The sequence below is a fragment of the Cynocephalus volans genome, chromosome 7 (assembly GCF_027409185.1).
Source record: "Cynocephalus volans isolate mCynVol1 chromosome 7, mCynVol1.pri, whole genome shotgun sequence".
In the NCBI taxonomy this organism is placed as follows: domain Eukaryota; kingdom Metazoa; phylum Chordata; class Mammalia; order Dermoptera; family Cynocephalidae; genus Cynocephalus; species Cynocephalus volans.
In genome coordinates, this window is record NC_084466.1 from 125,141,066 (window position 1) to 125,162,056 (window position 20,991).

Below are 20,991 nucleotides of genomic sequence, written 5' to 3' on the forward strand. Positions count from 1 at the left end.
CCAATTCCATAACCCAACAAACACCATAAGACAAACAATAATGGGGAAAGAAACAGGAGATATTTGAAACACATAAATGAAAATTGATAAAATGCCAGGAGAAACACAAAATCTCTCAGTAACAATCCTAAATGTAAATGGATTAAATTCTCCACACAGAAGACACAGAATGGCTGATTGGATTAAAAAGCTAGTCCCAACTATATGCTGTCTAGAAGAGACTCATCTCACCTGTAAAACACAGACTATAAAGAGATGGAAAAAGATATAACATGCAAATCGAAATCAAAAACAAGCAGGAGTAGTTATTTTTATATCAGACAAAAAAGAATTAAAAAAAAAAAAAACCTATAAAGAGAGACAAAGAAGACCACTATGTAAAGGGATCTATCCAGCAAGAAGACATAACATTTTAATATATATATGCACTAAACACTGGAACACCCAGATATATAAGGTGAACCCTGTTAGACCTAAGGAAAGAGATATACCTCAATACATTAATAGTTGGGGAACTTAACACCCCTCTCTCAACAAAGGAGAGATCATCTAGGCAACAAAGCAACAGAGAAACACAGGATTTAAACCACACTTTAGATCGATTGAACTTGGCAGATATCCACAGAACATCTCATCCAACACGTACAGAAAATATATTCTTCTCATCACCACGTGGAACATTTTCCAGTGTCGACCACATGTTAGGTCACAAATCATGTCTCAAAAATGTTTTTAGAAATTGAAATCATATCAAGTGTCTATTCAGACCACAATGGATTAAAACTAGAAATCAATAACAAGTGAAATTCTGGAAACTATACAAACACAAGGACATTAAACAACATGCTTCTGAATGGCATATAGGTCCAAGAAGAAATTAAACAGTACATCAATACATTTCTTGTTATTAATGAAAACAAAGACATCTTACCAAAACCTGTGGGATACTGCAAAAGCAGTACTAAGAGGGAAGTTTATTGCAAAATATGTTTACATTAAAAGAATGCTCATCACAGCTCTATTTACAGTAGTCAAGATATGGAAGCAAACTTAATGTTCATTAATGGCCAACTGGATAAGGAAAATGTGGTATATATACAAAACGGAATACTACTCAGCCATAAAAAAGAATGAAAGCCTGCCATTTGTAACAATATGGATAAGCCTGGAGAAAATTATGTGAAGTGAAATAGACCATGTGCAGAAAGAGAAATACCACATGTCCTCATACATAATTGGGAGTAAAGAAAGGAAGAAAGGAAGAAATTAAGGAAGAAGGGAGGGAGGGAAAGGAAAGGAAGACCACAATAAAATGGAGTACATTCAGAAGGAGAGAAGAGAACTATGGTTACTAGAGGTGGGAAAAGGGGACGGAGATTTGGGTTAAGGAGTAATTGTGTAAGGAACACAAAGAATAATTGTGAATTGTAATCATGAACATGCTAAGAATATTGATTTGATCACCATACAATTTACACAAACACTGATAGTCATCTCTGTACCCTATAAATGTGTATAATCGATTATGATTCAATTCAAAAAATAAATTTAGAAAAAGAATAGAAAGATTTTAAATAAGCAGCCTAATGCTACCCCTAAAAGAACTAAAATAACAAGAACAATCCAATCCTGTAATTAGTAGATGGAAAGAAATAATTAAGATCAGAGCAGAACTAAATGAAACAGAGATCTAAAAATGATATAAAAGGGGAAAAATAAAATTTTGTTTTTTGAGAAGATAAACAAAATAAACAAAATTACCTAGGCTAACTGAAAAAAGAAGAGAAAACACGGAAATAACAAATATTGAAATGAAAAAGGAGACATTACAACTGATACCACAGAAATGTAAAGAATAATTAGAGAATATTATAAACAACTATATGCCAACAAATTTGAAAATCTGAAAGAAATGGATAAATTTCTGGACACACACAAATTACCAAGACTGAACCAAGAAGAAATAGAGAACCTGAACAGACCAATAAAAACAAGCAACAAGAATGAAGCAGTAATCAGCAGTCTCCCGACAAAGAAAGCCCAGGACCAAATGTCTTTACTACTGAATTCTACAAACCATTTAAAGAAGAATTAATACCAATTCTCTTTTAACCATTCCAAAAGATTGAAACAAACGTCCCTCTCCCAAACTCATTCTTTGAGGCCAGCATTACCCTGATACCAAAACCCAAGATACAACAAGAAAAGGAAAAATACACGTCAATATCCTTGATGAACATAGACACAAAAATCCTCAATGAAATTTTAGCAAGCAGAATACAGCAACACTTTAAAAGATTATACATCGTGATCAAGTGGGATTCATCCCAGGGATGCAAGGATGGTTCAACATATGCAGCTAAATAAATGTGTTACAGCACGTCAACAAAATCAGGGACATAATCATACAATTCTCTCAATACACACAGAAAAAATACTTGATAAAATTCAACATCCTTTCATGAGAAAGACTCTCAGCAAATTAGGTGTAGAAGGTAATTATCTCAACACAATAAAAGCTATATGTGACAAAGCCATCACCAGTATCATCCTGAATAGCTAAAGCTTTTCCTCTTAACAACAACAAGAAGAAAATGATGCCCACTCTCACATATCCTCTTTAACATAATATTAGAAGTACTAGCTAGTTCAGTAAGGGAAGAGAAAAAATAAAAGGGCATCCAGACTGGAAAGAGGAAGTCAAATTGTCTCTGTTTGCAGGTGACATGATCCTATATATTGAAAAGGTTAAAGACTCTACTAAAAACAACAACAACAACAACAAAAATTGTTAGATTTGATAAGTGATTTCAGTAAAGTTGCAGGACATGAAATCAACAAACAAAATCAGTAGTATTTTTGTACTCCAACAACAAATTACTAGAAAAAGAAATCAGGAAACTAGGCCATTTACAATAGTCATCCCACAAATAAAATACCTAGATTAAACGTTAACCTAGGAGGTGAAAGATCTGTACAACAAGAGCAAATAACTGTTGAAAGAAAATAAAGAGGATGCAAAAAGATGGAAAGACATTCCACACTCTTGGATTGGAAGAATTAATATTGTGAAAATATCCATACTACCCAAAGAGATCTACACATTCAACACAATCCCCATTAAAATACCATTGATATTCTTAAGAGAAATGCAAAAAATAATCTGAACATTCATAGGGAATAACAAAAGACCCTGAGTAGACAATGTGATCCTATGCAAAGAAAATAAAGTCAGAGGCATAACACTGCCTGAGTTCAAATTGTACTACAATGTTATAGTAACTAAAATAGCACAGTACTGGCATATGAACACTTGGATCAATGAAAAATAATAGAGAATCCAGAAATCAAACCATACACTTACAGCCAAATGATCTTTGACAAAGGAAAGAAGAACATACATTGGGGGAAAAGATTGTCTCTTCAATAAATGATGTTGGGGAAACTGGACATCCATAAGTAGAAGAATGAAACTAGACCTGTACTTCTCTCCAAATATCAAAACCAACTCAAAATGGGTTAAAGACAAATATAAGACTTGAAACTATAATACTCCTAAAAGAAAAAAACAGGGAAACACTTCAGGAAGTAGGATTGGCAAAGACATTATGAATATGACCCCAAAAGCACAGGCAGCAAAGGGAAAAATAAACAAATGGGGTTAAACCAAACTAAAAATGTTCTGCACAGCAAAAGAAACAATGAACAAAGTGAAAAGAAAACCTACAGAGTGGGAGAAAACATTCACAAACTATGCATCTGATAAAGGATTAATATCCAGAATATACGAGGAACCCTACAACTTAACAGCAAAAATCAAATAACCCAATTGAAAAATAGGCAAAGGAGCTGAAAAGGCATTTCTTAAAGGAAGATATACAAATGGCCAACAGACACATGAAAAATGTTCAACAGCACTCAGTAGTGGGGAAAAGCAAATCAAAATCACATGGAGGTGCTACCTCAGCCCTGTTAGACTGGCTATGATTAAAAAGACACTGAGATTCTCATCAAGATTGTGGAATAGAAGGTCACCATCATTACTCTCTCCTTTAAATCAACCAATTTACAAATATTAAAGAAGCAATGACAGCCAAGGAAGAAGGGAGGGAGGGAAAGAGGAGGAGATACCTATGGAATTCATGAAGACAGGAGAAGCCACAATGAAAGAAAGAAAGGATTCCTCCCACCATTACAATCCCCAACCACTTCAAGTCTGGAGCTGGTGAGCTCATGAAGCAGGAGCTCGCAAAATCCGCAGATTCGCCCTTCCTATGAAGTTGCTTGGAAGCAGCAGGAGGGAGCGGGTTTTGATGGTCCCCAGGCTAGAAACATCAGTAAAAGGCTTCCTCTGCACAAACATAGAAGTGAGGGTCCACAGATAACAGAAAAAAGCTGCCATTCAGAGGCCAGTGAGTCATCACAAGAGACTGGCACATGGTTCACATTGGAAGTATTTGAGAGCAGGTGGTGAGGGAGATTGGCCCCCCCGTGTGATACTGGGGAACAGCATGGAAAGCGGATCTGTCCTCCAATCTGGGATGGTCCACTCAGTGGAGACTGGTCAAAAATACTGACCAACAGGGGGTGCAGTTTGCTGAAAAGACTCAGGCCCAGACCAGAGTTACCACACAACCCAGGTGTACCAGACCTCATAAGATCTGGAAGTACACACAAGGTCAACAATTAAAACTTGAGCTGCACAAAAAGCCTTCCGCATGGAATTAGCAGCAATGAAGCAGCATAGCTTGGCTCAACTACCTGGGTCAAGTGCTGGTCCCCACAGGAAGTTCCCCCATTTTAGAAGTAAGCAAAGGATGGACAACAAATTAGTACCAGTGCAGAATTAAAGTGGTGGGAAGAGTGAATAATCCAACACAGAACTGAAAGACAAAACAAAATACCCACACACGAGAGACAAGTTCTGATATTAACTAGTAAAATTCTAACACCACCAAAGAACACCTTTAAAACATAGAAGGACTGGAAGCCCCCCACGCTCACAAGCCAGGGAGTGGAGAGGGCCTAGGGCCTCAGCCACACCACCCTGACATCTGCATTCAGCAAATTTTGACCACTGAGGTGCTGCAGTAACCACCTCAGGCCCCTGAGCCAGGGCAGCAGTGGTCAAAGGGCTTCAGTCATGACCACCCAGCATCTTCAACCAGCTCAGCAATGTCTGAGCCACTGCTGGAAGCCCTTTGCTCTCCCGTGTTAGGATGAGGGGTTGCTATGGACCTCAATCATGCTCCCCCTCATTCCTCCACTTCCCATCCTATTTTCCTCCCCCTTTGCCTCTCCCCTTCTCCCTAAGCTGCTCCCCAACAACATCTTAGAATCAGGCATGGAACCAGGTGAAGGTAAACACAGCCACAACTGGTGAGCTGCTACCACTACCCTGGGACCCACTGGTGCCCAGAGGTATGGAGCTGGTGGAAGCCAACCCAGCCGTGACTAGGTGAACTTCCACCACCGCCTTGGGGCCCCAGCACAGCCCTGAGGCTTGGAGACAGGGGAAGCCGAACCCAGCCGCAAGTAGGTGAGCTGCTGCCACCACCCTGGTGCCCTGCTGGGGTCTTGAGGCATGGGTATTCACATCCAGCTCTGTACCCCACAGAGTATGCAGTACAATCAACTGTGTTTTAATAAAAGAACCCAGTATAATCAACTGTGTTTCAATGAAAAAAAAAGTTGAAGAACTCATACTCCTCGATTTGAAACTTGATGCAAAGCTGCAGTAATTAAGACTTCTAGACAATATACTACTGACATAAGGACAGACACAGATGAATGGAGTAGAACTGACAGCCCACAAACGAACCCTTGCATTTCTATTCAATTGATTTTTACAAGGATGTCAAGACAACTGAATGGGAAAAATAACCTTTTCAATAAATGATGCAGTGATCCCAACAAATTCAAAATAATTGGAAATATTCCATGTGTTTTTTTCAGATCACAATTTATTAAAATTAGAGATCAACAAGAAAAGAAACTCTGGAAACTATACAAACACAAGGAAATTAAACAATATTCTACTTAATGACATATGGGTCCACGAAGAAATTAAACAGGAAATCAAAAAGTTTCTTGAGACTAATGAAAATAATCACACATCATGCCAAAACCAGTGGGATACTGCAAAAGCAGTACTAAGGGAGAGATTTATCACACTAAATGCTTACTTCAGAAGAGTGTAAAGATGGCAAATAAACAACCTAACACTTCACCTTAAAGAACTAGAAAAACAAGAACAATCCAAACCCAAAATTAGTAGATAGAAATAATTATGGTCAGAGCAGAACTAAATGAAATAAAAACCTGAAAAATGATACAAAAGATCAATGGAACAAAAACTTGGTTTTTTGAAAAGATAAATAAAATTGACAAACTATTAGTAAGGCTAAGAAGAGAGAAGACGCAAATAAGAAAAATTGGAAATGAAAAAGGTGACATTACAACTAATACGTCAGAAATGCAAGAAATCATTAGAGACTACTATAAGCAGCTATTAGCCAACAAATTTGAAAATCTGGAGGAAATGGATAAAATTCTGGACACACACAAACTATGAAAACTGAGCCAAGAAGATATAGAAAATCTAAACAGACCAATAACAATAAAAGAGATTGAAGCTGTTATCAGAAGGCTCCCAACAAAGAAAAGCTTAGGACCGGATGGGTTCACCACAGGGTTCTAGTGAAACTTCAAAGAGGAATTGATACCAATTCTCTACAAACTATTTAAAAAGATTGAAACAGAAGCTATTCTCTCAAACTCATTCTTTGAGGCAAACATCACCCTGATACCAAAACCAGACAAAGATACATCAAAAATAGAAAACTACAGGCCAATATCACTGATGAATTTGGATGCGGAAATCCTCAATAAAATACTAGGTAACAGAATACAGCAACACACACACAAAATTATACACCATGATCAAATGGGATTCATCCCAGGGATGCAAGGTTGTTTCAACATATGCAAATCAATAAATGTGATACACCACATCAAAAAAGCAAAGACAAAAACCATATGATCATCTCTATAGACGCTGAAAAGGCCTTTGACAAAGTTCAACATTCATTTATGGTAAAGAATCCTAGAACTTAGGTATAGATGGAAAGTATCTCAACAAAATTAAAGCCAATTATGTTAAGCCCTCTGCCGGTATCATCCTGAATGGGACTGGACAAGGATGCCCACTCTCACCACTCCTACTCAACATAGTGTTGGAAGCCTAGCGAGAGCTATCAGAGAAGAGAAGGAAATAAAGAACATCCAGATTGGAAAAGATGAAGCCAAACTGTTCCTGTTTGTGTATGACATGGTCCTATACACCTTAGAGTTGATAAATTAATTCAGCCAAGTTTCAGGTTACAAAATCAACACACAAAAATCAGTAGCATTTCTATACTCCAACAGTGAACATGCTGAAAAGGAAATCAGGAAAGCTAGCCCATTTACAATAGCCACCAAAAAAAATAAAATAAAATACTTAGGAATAATGTTAACCAAGGATGTGAAAAATCTCTACAAAGAGAATTACAAACCACTGTTGAGAGACATTAAAGAGGACACAAGAGAAAGGAAAGATATCCTAAGCTCTTGGATCAGAAGAATTAACACTGTGAAAATGTCCATATTACCCAAAGTCATCTACAGATTCAATGTAATCCCCATCAAAATTCCAATGACATTTTTCGCAGAAATGGAAAAAACTATCCAGACATTTATATGGAACAACAAAAGACCATGCATAGCCGAAGTAATCCTGAGCAAAAAAAAAATAAAAATAAAAATAAATAAATAAATAATAAAGCTGGAGGCATAACACTACCTGACTTTAAAGTATACTACATAGGTATAATAGCCAAAGCAGCACGATACTGGCATAAAAGCAGAGACACAAATCAATGGAATATTATAGAGAACTCAGAAATCGAACCACATACCTACAGCCATCTGAATTTGACAAAGGCTCCAAGTCTACACACTGGGGAAGAGACTGCCTCTTCAGCAAATGGTGCTGGGAAAACTGGATATTCATATGTAGGAGAAAAAAACTAGACCTGTACCTCTCACCATATACCGAAATCAACTCAAAATGGATTTAAGAATTAAGTACACATCCTGAAACAATACAACTCCTTTAAGAAAACGTAGCGGAAACACTCCAGGAGGTAAGAGTTGGTGCAGACTTCATGAATATGACCCCCAAAGCACAGGCATCAAAGGAAAAATAAAGAAATGGGATTCTGTGAAACTAAAAAGCTTCTGCAAAGCAAAAACAAACAAACAATAAAAGAAACAAAAACAATCAACAGAGTGAAAAGACAACCAACACTGTGGGAGAAAATATTTGCAAAATATACATCTGACAAAGGATTAGTATCCAGAATATACAAGGAACTCAAAACAACTTTACAGCAAAAAAACAAATGACCAAATTGAGAAATGGACAAAGAAGCCTAATAGGCATTTCTCAAAGGAAGATATACGAATGTCAAACAGACACATGAAAAAATGCTCAACATCGCTCAGGACTCGGGAAATGCAAATCAAAACCACTTTGAGATACTACCTCACTCCATTTATGATTGGTAATATCCTGACTACTGAGAATGATAAATGTAAGCGAGGTTGCAGGGAAAAAGGAACTCTCATACACTGTTAGTGGGACTGCAAAATAGTACAGCCTTTATGGATAATGATATGGAGGTTCCTCAAACAATCACCAATAGATCTACCATATGACCCAGCTGGGAATATCCCCATATTCCACTGCTGGGAATATATCCAGAGGAATGGAAATCATCATGCTGAAGGGATACCTGTACTCCCACGTTTATTGCAACACTATTTACAATAGCCAAGAGTTGGAACCAGCCCAAATGTCCATCATCAGATTAGTGGATAAGGAAAATGTGGTATATCTTGACAATGGAATACTACTCTGCTATAAAAAGAATGAGATACTGCCATTTGCAACAACATGGATGGACTTAGAGAAAATTACATAAGTGAAACAAGTCAGGCACAGAAAGAGAAATCCCACATGTTCTCACTTATTTGTGGGAGCTAAAAATAAATAAATAACTAAAATAAAAACAAATAAAGGGTGTAGGTGAGGAAGAAGGCAGAACAATCACAATAATTCTTTGAACTTATTACAACAAGTGAGCAGACATGATGTAGTGGAGTGGGGGATAGGAAGAGAGGAAGAGGGGGAAAGGAACAGGTAAAGAGACACAAAAATCAACTGCAATGTATGTTGGCAAGTTAAAATACATTAAAATAAATAAATAAATGATGAAGTGATAACAGGATACATACTTAGACATCACATGATACACACCATCCTCCGACTACATATCTGTGAAAATCATTTTAGATTACACTCAATTAAATCTTCTCTCTTCCATGTATCTACTTTTTCCTGACACACACCTCTACTTCTCTACAGATAACACTTAAACCCTCTGAAAATCCCTCTTGTATCCCTCCTGCGAATGTTTTAAAGTCTATTTCAATCTGGCAGACATGCAGAAAGCCCACCTAGGTTAAGTCATTCTTGTCCATTCTCCCTCACTACGCATGCATTGATCTTGTCCAACTCCATATTATGGTAATATATTTTGCATTTTCCAACTTGTTTGTAGCTGTTTCTATTTCACCTGTGATCTGTATTCTGTATCTCCTCAAGCAGATTATTTTTATTTAAAGAACAGAGTTAATGTGGATGGCCAGTTAGCTCAGTTGGTCAGAACACAACCTTATAACACCAAGGCGGGTTCAGATCCCTGAATGGGTCAGCCACCAAAAATAAAAAAGAATGGAGTTAATGTATTCTAATTATTTAGCAAATTAATTTCCTGTTTTCCATGATGCTTAGTGAAGATTCATGCACACAATATGCACTTAAAATACTTGTCAATCATAACTGGTCTGACCATTTAAGCATCCCTAGTAAACACAGAACTATTCAATGAACCACAAAATGCATGAGCAATTAAATAACTGAGCTGTTATTAACATTTTACCTGCTCCATTTTGATCAGGAAATAATCAATATAGTCTCGAGGATTGTTAATGTCCAGCGATTCTTGGTGTTCTTTTACTTTCTCCAAAACATAACTATTTGTATATGCAATATTTTTAAGTAATGTGTTATGAGTCCCTGGCAAATAGTCAATGAGAGGTGGAAAATTATTGCAGACCTAAAAGGAAAAACAGTAATTTATTAAGTAAAAAGGAAAAAAATAATAATAATGAAGACGTATACTGTATACCGAGCCAAAGAGGAAAAATTTTTAAGTGCCAACATGATGCCACAGGTCAAAAATTCCACACCTGACCTCACATGACCAGTTGTAGTCACAACTTTGTTTCATGAAGAAAATTATTAAAAATATTATACTATGTTACCTTCAGCCTACATGTGTATAAGGTGAGTATAAAATATAAATGAATTTAATGTTTAAACCAGGGACCCATCCCTAACATAGTCATTATGTATATTCAAATATTCCAAATCAGAAAAATTCCAAAATTTGAAACACTTCTGGCCCCAAGATTTCAGATAAAGGATACTCAATCTGTATAATAATTCTCTAAACTCATGACATTTCAGAGAGAGAATTCTCACCAGAGTATCAAAGATCATAATTACTTCCTAGGTTCAGACATCACTTTTACACTATAAAAACATCTTTATATCAATTCTCTAATTTTTTTACATTAATTCTTCCCTACAAACTTGAAATATAAGAAAGCATGATCTCTATGGTTCATGTTTTTTGTAGATGACAACAGAGGTTAAGGGAGTTCAGATTTAGAGAACAAAGCTAGTCCCAACCATTTTAATTTATATCAAGCAGCCTCAGAAATGGAATCAGTATTGTAGAAGTGATTCCACTTTGAGTGTCTTTGAGGGGCTCAAGGATACCTTGAAACCAAACCGTGCACCAGAGCAGTTAAGTGACTTCTCCAAGATCACATAATTATTATTGAGGCAGAGTGAAGAACACAGCAATCCAGCACAGGATAAAATTTTGATGTTTGTTTATGATTCATACACATATAACCAATTATTTTGTCATTCCTAACCCAGCCACCTTGTCAGCTAAGATCCCAGCTGAAGCATCAAACACTCCTACCCTACTCAGTGTTTCCTGGCAACTTGTAGGGTCCCAAGTACTCTCCCTTCTTGAAGGAGATATTCTCTTCCTAAATCAGGATATTTTTATCAAGTAATATGACAAAAGGTCTGTGAGTGTTGACTGGAGGACAAGCCTTGTGGATAATGGAAGCTTTCAAAAAGGGCCTGGATGTCCACTGAGTGATATGGGCTTCCTTTGGGCAACCACCAAAGTACTTTATAGAAATAGCTTTGGTGTTTAGTGGAAAAATCACTGGTTAGAGGGCTAACGGCTTGAAAGCCATCTCCATATTTGTGCATTTGTTTTCATGTGTGTAAATAAATAGCTCAGCCATCTTTCCCAGATGTGCACTCCATGCCACTCAGGCAGGACTGAGATTTGCACACATTCACTCCACAGCATGTTGTGTATAGAATTTTGGACTTGTCAAGAAAAAAAGAGCATTAGTTGTTTCTCAAGAAGAAAAGACCTTGGTCTCACCTGCAACCATGTGGAACTCAAAATCCTGACATTCTCATTCAGTCTTTCCAACAAATTAAGAAAATTCTGATCTTTATAATCAAAACGATTCTGGAAAATAATGGAGCAGATCACATTGCAGGGAGGACAGCTCAGGATAAATGTGGGATCACACGGTGAGGCTAAAGAATTGGAAAAAATATTAAAATGTACACATAAAACACTTTGTTAACAGGTAATGGTAAATTAGAAATTTTAAGCAATATCTTACCTACCAATTCCCCTCACAGAAAAAAAAAAGTATTCAGCATGAATAAAATCAACACATCACTTTAACCTTAAACCTGAGCATACCATTACAAACCAGGTAATTAAATAATGCTGTTTCAAATACTCAATTCACATCCATTCATCATTTACACCGTTTTAACACTAGGTATCTGTTATTTTGGAAGGAAGAAGATTTTTTAACCGAATAGTTTAAGTTTTCAAAGCAGAATCACATCTGTCTGCAAAGCCTATAGAGTGTAAAGTTCTGACATGCAAAGGGATAGAATAGTGGGGGACCTGGTAACTTTTTATAATGAATGGCAGGAAGAGCCATGTGTTGAACCAATAGAGAGGAATTAAGAGAGATTTTGAGTGAATTCATGTATTTGAAGAAACAAATGTGAAAAGCAGAATGCATCCATGTTATATGTGAGGACAAACTAATATGAATGAACAGTAAGTATACAATGGACTAGTTTTTCTAAAAATAAATAAAATAACATGGGAAGTTTTTATATAAAATATAAATCCCCGGTATGGCAAGAAAAGAATAAATTTGCAAAAGGAATCTTTTTATTTCTCACTTAAATGTTTTTAAAAAATTATTTCCTTCCATAGTAAGTAAATGTCTATCATGTCCAATCAACCTCCACATTTAATTTAGTAGGGCAAAGCCACCCTTTTGTGAATTCTGAGATATTGTCCTGTATAACCATCAACAGAAATGTATTATTTAAATAAATTTTAAAATGTGCCCATCAGTTAGGCCAAGTCTATCATTTTGCAGTTAAAGAAATTCAATTACATGAATAGTTTTCTTTTTAGGTGGTGAGTCTATGTAATAAAAAGGTTGTAATCAAATGATCAATAAACCTACACATAAGAAGCTCTCAAATTCACATTTATAGACCCCAAATAAGGCTGACTTGAATCAAAACTGTTCTGAGTAAATGGTAGGGAATTGAACAATAGGAAACCTGTTGAGCTAACTGCTTCCATGCGAGGCGTTTAAAACACTCCAGGGCTCTAAACATTCAGAAAAGTTTTTTTTTTTTTTTTTGGCTAAGTTGAAGTAGAGTAATTTGGGATTCCTGGGGATTGTGTGTGTGTGTGTGTGTGTGTGTGTGTGTGTGTGTGTGCGCGTGCATGCGCTCGTGCTTCATTAACAGGTAAGATCTGATTTTTAGTCTTCCCTTTCAGTTCATTTGGAAGAGAGAATTTTAAAATAAGGTAATTTGGAATCCAAACTGAAAATCAGATTTACAAGTACATCATAGTTAGGAGAGCTGGCAATTGGAGGAAGATAATTACCATAAAATTCTAACCCCAAATCCAATAAACATGGAGAAAAGAGATATGCAAAACTGAAAGCAGAGACAAATTACACTTAGGGAAGGCAGAGTAAAGAGTTATTGATAATAGGTTAAGTCTAGTTAAATAAATCATTTTGTAAATTGGTTTTTGTGTATTTTGCAGAATTATGATCTGGCATATATTCACTCAAAATATATATACCAATACAGTAATTAGTGGGTAAAACAAACTTGAAACAAGATAAGAGCTAGATAAGAAGGATAAGTTCTGGGCCGCCCCGTGGCTCACTTGGGAGAGTGCAGTGCTGATAACACCAAGGCCCCGGGTTCGGATCCCATATACGGATGGCCGGTTCGCTCACTGGCTGAGCGTGGTGCTGACAACACCAAGTCAAGGGTTAAGATCCCCTTACCGGTCATCTTTAAAAAAAAAAAAAAAAAAAAAAGAAGGATAAGTTCTAGTGTTTTATAATAGTACTTGGAGACCATAACTAAAAACAATTTATTATATATTTTCAAATGACTAGAAGAGAGGAGTTTGATATCTCAGCACAAAGTAACGATAAACATTTGCAGTGATGAATATGCTAGTTACCCTTATTAGATCATTACACACTGTGCGCCTTGTTTCACTGTATACATAACAAAGTGTACAGAGTATATACATATTACTCTGTATATCATAAATATGTACAATTAGTATGTGTCAATTTAAAAAGAGTAAACTTTTTAAAGCATTATTGATAGTAGTAAAACCTATTTAAATAAATTATAAATTGGTATTTGTATATTTGGTACAATTTTGGTCTAGCATACATTTACTCAAATGTATAAATCAATACAGTAAGTAGTGGGTAATAAGAAATAATTCATGCTGATATTTTGTAAGTAGTGCTGTGTTTCCAGAAAAACCATAATGGATGAAAATTGTATTGAGATATGCCTAAACCCCTAGATAGCATCACTACTGGCAAGAACTGTAGGCAAGGGCCTGTAAGAAACCCCCAGACATGTCGATGAGGCTGTTCATTCACACCCAGCCCAATTAAGTGAAAGTATATGTCACTTGGTTCATGCTCCATAAGGGTGAGGTAGGTTCATTCCCACCATGTCCATTTGCCAAGTATTCTCTATTAAATGTTCTGAAATAGGCACTCCACATTTATGCTATGGGGAAAATGTTACTTTTTAACCCCTTCATAAAATGAAGTCTAAGCATATATTCATGATTTCTGATTTGAAAACAAAGAAAAGCAAAGTTTAAAAGAAAGTAGGATTAAATGACCTTTGATACCTACACTGCATGCACAATCATACCTGTACACACAAAACATGGACACACAAAATTTCCTCGGCTCTCTGTTATAAAATATCCCTACTCCACATGAGTCCTGACAACCACTGCTTATGATGAAATATTTGGCTGTCCCTGAAATGTTTCCAAGGACATGATCACAGGAGAGAGTGGTCTGTTAAGGTCAGTGCTACAGAGTAAAGAGGCACCCACACTTGGTTTTCCTCAGCTCCTCCACAAGGCAGCGGGCTTCCTCTTGAACACGGTCCTCGATGCTCCTCTTCCCCATCCCAAAATTTCGCAGGGTCATGAGTGTGAAGCGTCGGATATCTTTCCATGTCTTTCCATTGCTGAAAATGATTCCTACCACAAGAAGAGCAAAAAAGTAGGAGGGTGATTCCAGACAAGGAATAGGGAGTTGACACTGGGCAGCTAGACAAATGGGCCAAGCTCTGCCTGAGCAGCTCTTCAAGTCTCTGTTTTCATCCTCCCACCCCCATTACCAATGCTGACACAGGCACACGCACACCTACCATGTCCTTTATTAGCTCTTTCAGCCACTGCTAAAATGCCTCTTCCAGAAAACTCCTCTCCCATATCAATCAGGGCTTCCTTCACTGCTTCATATCCATGCAACACCACGATGGGCTTCAGGCCAAAATACACAGTGAACACAGGGCCATAGACTTTTGAGAACTGGGGAAGAAGCAAAAATAATAGCAAAAGAAGTTGCTATTTTATTCATACATTTTGCCTGATGAAGACTGACATTATCATTGTGTTTCCTATGCTTTTATTCTGTTACATGAAGTTTCAAATATTTCTGAATTTTGTTTGTAAATATGATTGTGATTGTTAAATCTGTCATTTATGGATGGCCTATTATGTGCCATACAATACCAAGGCAATTGGTACACAGATTACAATTAATCCCTATACCAACACATTCACCAGGTTTATTTGCCCTGTCTTACAAAGAAACTGAGGTCAGAGAATTCCAAATTTATTTTCAGAACCTCACAGCTACTACAAAGAAAACCTAATTTATCAGATACCCATGCCCAACTTGAGACCAATACCCAGCTGATGGCTTCAGGATCCACTCTAAAATTCTTCCCATGTGTATCCTGACTCAGTAGCCCTGTGATAAACACTGGAAATCTATAGTTATAAAGTCACTCCAGGTGATTCTAATTTTCAGCCCAGTTTGGGACCTGCTGGTATTACTAGCACAGAAAGAGTGAGCACCACATGGGCAGTGCCAGGAAAAGCCACTTCTCCTGGAAGAACAATTTGTAACATCCTTCAGTATTCTTAGCCAAAAGCAGCAGCTTTTTGCAGAATCCAAAAGAATTCTGACACCACCAATTCATTCACTTATACTCGTCCTGAACCCAGAGCTATTTCCTTGACATCAGGCATAAATTGATTCTTCAGAGAAATTCAGTTTTCATGTTTATTCTGAATAAAACATAAGGCAAATATAGTAGGTGAGTTTTTGAATAAAATCTCTAATCAGGAACACACACTTCCCTTGTCATTTACATTTAGAAAAAAAAATCATGAGAAATGGCTATAAAACAAATAAGGAAAGCAGCACTCCCAACATTTGCCACTTTATTATTCTAATTCTACCCTACAAGGGCCTAACTGTTTCTCTACTCACAAAACACATTACTTCCTTCCACTGTTTCTAACAATGACAGACAAGAAAAAGCAAGAAGAAACATCAAAGTACTTTACTTTATGATGATCTATTATAATATTGTGCCTCCAAGAGTATATTTTACTTAAAATTAGTTTCAATTTACTTACCCTTTGCAAGCCACTGAAGGAGCATAAAACATACTTACATTGCTTAAGGATTTGCTGATGTCCTTAACATCTACCTGTAGGACATTTCCAATAATTGGGACAGGAGTGGGGCCCGGTGGGAGCTTCCCTCTTGCAGAACTCTGTCTCCAGAGCGAAAGGAGAAGCAAACAGGAGAGACAGAGCACCAGCACCACAAATGGATCCATTGAACCTTCTCTTCTTACTAAGACAACTTTGGTTTGCAATCCAAAGCTTTTATAACACTCCTGGCTAATTCAGAATGTGCCTCTTTGACATACAAAGTGATGAATAAGCTAAATCCACTTACATGCCCTTTTGAGTGGACTTTGGCCCACTGATAGAGGTAAAAATAAAATGTTTTTTAGTCTTGCTTTCCTTCTTTCCAGTGCCCACCCTGGACATTCTGGTTTAATTACAGTGGGATGGAGCCCAAGTGTTGGTAATTAAAAAAACAAAACAAACCAAAACAAAGCAACAAAACAGGTGGGTCCAATTGCAGACATGATTGAGAAGAACTAAGGTAAATTACTTGAGGCAAGAAAATTACTCAAAATTCTGGATTCTCTGATAAATGACCAGTTGGGATTTATGACTGAGGGAAATCAGTGTACTCTGTGATTTGTATATTTAAAAAATGTATGTTGTAATGCTATATCAAAGACTAAGAGACTTTGTCCTTGATAATGAAAATCCTTTCAAATAATTAACATACTCTACTAATATTACAGCTGTCTAAATATGAAATTACTAATATAACTGATGCATCTTGAATGACCAGACGTATATCAAGTTATTAGCTAATGAATTTCCAGACCTTTCACCATTAAGTCCTAAGTGAAAATGCTGGAAGAGAGAAATTTTTATTTTTGAAATAGGGGAAGGGAGACTCTTGGAGAACAGGGTACCTGTCAGTGTCACAGATGGCAGAAGAGGCATTTAAACTGAGATATTCCGCTACCCATTGTGTGCACTATGGCCTATATCATAGCTGCCTTGAGAATTATTTTAGCATTTAAAAACCCCAATATTAGTTACTCTTAATGTAGACTTCACTGACTGTTCATAAAGCAATGGGCTTTACAATAAATAGAGGTGCCTTATTTGACTACCGGGATTACAGGACCAGTGGTGTTTATGAGAAAAAACAAAAGATATAATTCTCCCTTCTCCATCATGGCAGAGGTGAAACTTGCTCAGTGCAACGAAGGGAAGAGCAAATCTCAGAGAATTTTAGTGGGAAGGGCTTGAGAAACTGTGGCAGCCCCCCTATCCCCTCCAGATGAGGCTATTGCTGTTGTGTTTATTCTGTTATTGTCAGAAGTAATAGAATGTAATAATGCACAGCGAGAAAGAGAAATTATAGACAGAACAATAGACGTGGACAACAGAGGATGTGAGGTATGGAAATCATTCAATGAACCCATAGCACAGAACCACAAAAATGTGCTGACCTGAACAGATGACATCTAGTGGTCAAGGGGATCTAAATATAACTGGAATGATATACATTACCAGATCACTAATGCCATTGATTGTGCAAAGGCGTGTTCTGGAAAGACATCATCATATTTATTCTAAATTAGTGTAATCACTTCTAAGCACTTTTAGTAAAATAATAATAATAATAAGGTATGTTAATACCTAGTTATTCAATATATTCTTCCTTATGGTTACAGGGATTCTCACAATTTACAAAGAATTTTCACACCCATGATATTCCTTTTGAGTATCTTACTTATCTCTGACTAAGGTAAGATTATTCCCATTTTAGGGGTGGGAAAGCTGGGCCTCAGAGATTCAGTGCCTTGGCCAAGGGCACACAGACTGCAGGTGATAGAGCTGAGGCTGGAGTCCAAATACCTTGCCTCTTGCATCCTCCCTCCAAGCGAGACATTCAGTTCAACCAGGTTGACCAACATTCATTGATTGCATGCTATAATTCAATATTTTGTGATTGAGCCTTATCAGTGACTTTCAAAGTAAACATTAAATTAGTTAATAATTACAGCAGCAGTTGACTAAAATGGGGGATCAGAAGAGTTTGGTTTTATAAGCTTTGAGTGAGTCCAGGTCTTGGTGAACTTTTATCCAGGGTAAAAAGGAACAGTAATTGCTGACTGACTCACATAGCTCTAAACTCTGAAAGAACTGCAACACCTTATTTTGGATATAATAAGCTCAGTTGTTTTCTCTAGAGAAGTCATTTCATTCCTTGAGAGATCGGTGTCCTTGCTCTGCTCCTTGTCTACTCTGCTGAGCCAAGGCTCCTCGCTGGACATTTCTTTTTATAGAATGAAAGAATCATAAATAATTTAAGGACAGAAGAGATATCTGAGAAAAACTAATCTAAACCTTGTTTTGTTTTTTAGGAATGAGCAATTGGAGACTCAGTGAGATAGAGTGTCACCAAGGTATCCATACAAGAATTTGTCTTAAAATCCCAGTTTTCTACTCCCAGTTCAGTGATATCTCACAATCTATCTGACATAATGCCTATCTCTTCCCAAATGATTAGGAGGGTATGAGCATTAAGCCCTCCAGAGTCACAGAGTGATGCAAACCTCATCTTGGCTAGAGTCATGGATTACAGTGAGTTTTTATTAATCAATAGAATTTATTTTTCAGATTTAGGTTCACAGCAAAAGTATGTGTTCCCACATAATCCCTCCTCACACCAACCCATACCCCCTCCCACAATGAACAACCCTCACCAGTGTGATACAGTAGTTACAACTGATGTATCAACATTGATGCATCACCATCAACCAGAGTTCATAGTTTACATAGGGTTCATCCTTTGTGTTGCACAGTCTTCCCTCTGTATTCACAAGGGATTGCTTCCAGCCCCTGTCCCAATCCCTGACAAATACCAATATCTGCAGATGTTCAAGTCTCTTATACAAAATGGTGTAAAATTTACATATAACCTATATGCATCCTCCCATATACTTTTAATCATCTCTAGATAACTTATAATACCTAATAAAATGTAAGGAGATGTTAAACTGTATTTTTATATGTTTTTTTGGGGGGAGGTATTATTTTTTCTTTTCAATCTGTAGTTGATTGAATCCACGGATGAGGAATGTGAAGATACGCAGGGTCCACTCTACATTCTATGGGTTTTAACTAATGTATACTTGCATGTATCCACCATTGTAATATACAGAATAGTTTCACTGCCCTAAAAATCCTCTATGCTTTGCCTATTTATTTCTTCATCTTCCCACCCCAATCCCTTGGCAAGAAATGATTTTCTTGGTGTCACCACAGTTTTGGCTTCTTCAGAATTACGTAAGTTGGAATCGTACAGCATGTAGCCTTTCCAGATTGGTATCTTTCACTCACTAATATGCATGTGGTTCCTCCATATCTTTTCATGACTTGATGGTTCATTTCTTTTAAACACTAAATAATACTCCATTATATGGATGTACCACAGTTAGTTTATCCATTCAGCCACTGAAGGACATTTTGGTTTCTTCCATTTTGGGGCAGTGATGAATAAAGCTGCTAAAAATGGATATGTGCAGATTTCTGTCTGGACGTGAGTTTTCAACTCCTTTGGGTTAACAACAAGGAGCACAATTCTGCATTATACAGTAGGTATATTTTAGTATTGGAAGAAACTGTCACACTGTCTTCCCAAGTGGCTGTACCATTTTGCATTCCTTCCAGCAATGACTAGCAGTTTCCATTGTTCCACATCTTTGCCAATAGCTGGTTTATCAGTGTTTAGAATTTTAGCCATTGTTAGGGGGAGGGTACTGATAATTCCTTTCTGTTTTAGTTTGCAAATCCATCCTGATGTGTGATGTTGAACACTTTTCACATATTTATTTGCCAACTGTATATCTTCTTGAGTGAAGTGTCTGTTCAGATCTTTTGCCCATTTTTTGAAGCAGGCTGTTGATTTCTTATTGTTGAATTTTAAGTGTTTTTGTATACTTTTGATAATAGTCCTTTATCAGATATGTCTTTTGCAAATATTTCTTCCAGTCTGTGGCTTGTCTTCCCATTCTCTTATCAGTGTCTTTGCAGAGTAAAAATGATTAATTTTGATGAAGTGCATCTTATTGATTCTTTCATGGATTGTGCCTTTGTTGTATTTTAAATAAACAATGCCAGATCAAGTTCATCTAGGTTTTCTCCTGTGTTATTTTCACAGGATTTTATGATTTTGCATTTTACACTTAGGCCAATGATCTATTTTAAGTTAACTTTGGTGAAAGCTATACAGATTCTTTTTTTTTTTTTGCATGTAAATATCCACTTTTTCCAACAACATTTGTTGAAAAGAGTTTCCTTTCTTTATTGAATTGCCTTTATTCTTTGTCAAAAAAAAAAAAAAAACAGTTCACGATATTTGTGTGAATCTATTTTGGGCTCTCTCTATTCTGTCCCATTATCTATTAATCTATTCTCTTATTAATACCATACTGTCTTGGTAACTAAAGCCTTATATAAGTCTCAGGTACGGTCAGTCCTGTAATGTTGTTTTTCTTCACTATTGGCTATTCTGGGTTTTTGACCTCTCCATGTAAGCTTTACTATCAAATTTTCAATATCTAAAAAAGAACTTGCCTGGATTTTGACTGGGATTGCAAATTGCAAATCCTAATTGTTCATTGTTCAAATCTGGGAAGGCAACCAA

At 36.7% G+C, this 20,991-nt stretch overlaps 1 protein-coding gene across 3 annotated transcripts in view; it reads right to left on the reverse strand.

Moving 5' to 3' along the window:
• The window catches only part of LOC134382633 (cytochrome P450 2C19-like), a 53,422-nt gene extending 36,900 nt beyond the window's left edge, over positions 1 to 16,522 (reverse strand). The window contains exons 1-5 of one of the 3 annotated variants that reach the window (XM_063103349.1): positions 16,355 to 16,522; positions 15,035 to 15,197; positions 14,715 to 14,864; positions 11,646 to 11,806; positions 10,047 to 10,223 (exon numbers count right to left, since the gene is read on the reverse strand). In XM_063103349.1, the coding sequence (XP_062959419.1) occupies positions 10,047 to 10,223; positions 11,646 to 11,806; positions 14,715 to 14,864; positions 15,035 to 15,197; positions 16,355 to 16,522 (819 nt within the window). The other 2 variants (XM_063103351.1, XM_063103352.1) reach the window with 2 other exon arrangements.
• Between the last annotated feature and the right edge of the window lie 4,469 nt (positions 16,523 to 20,991).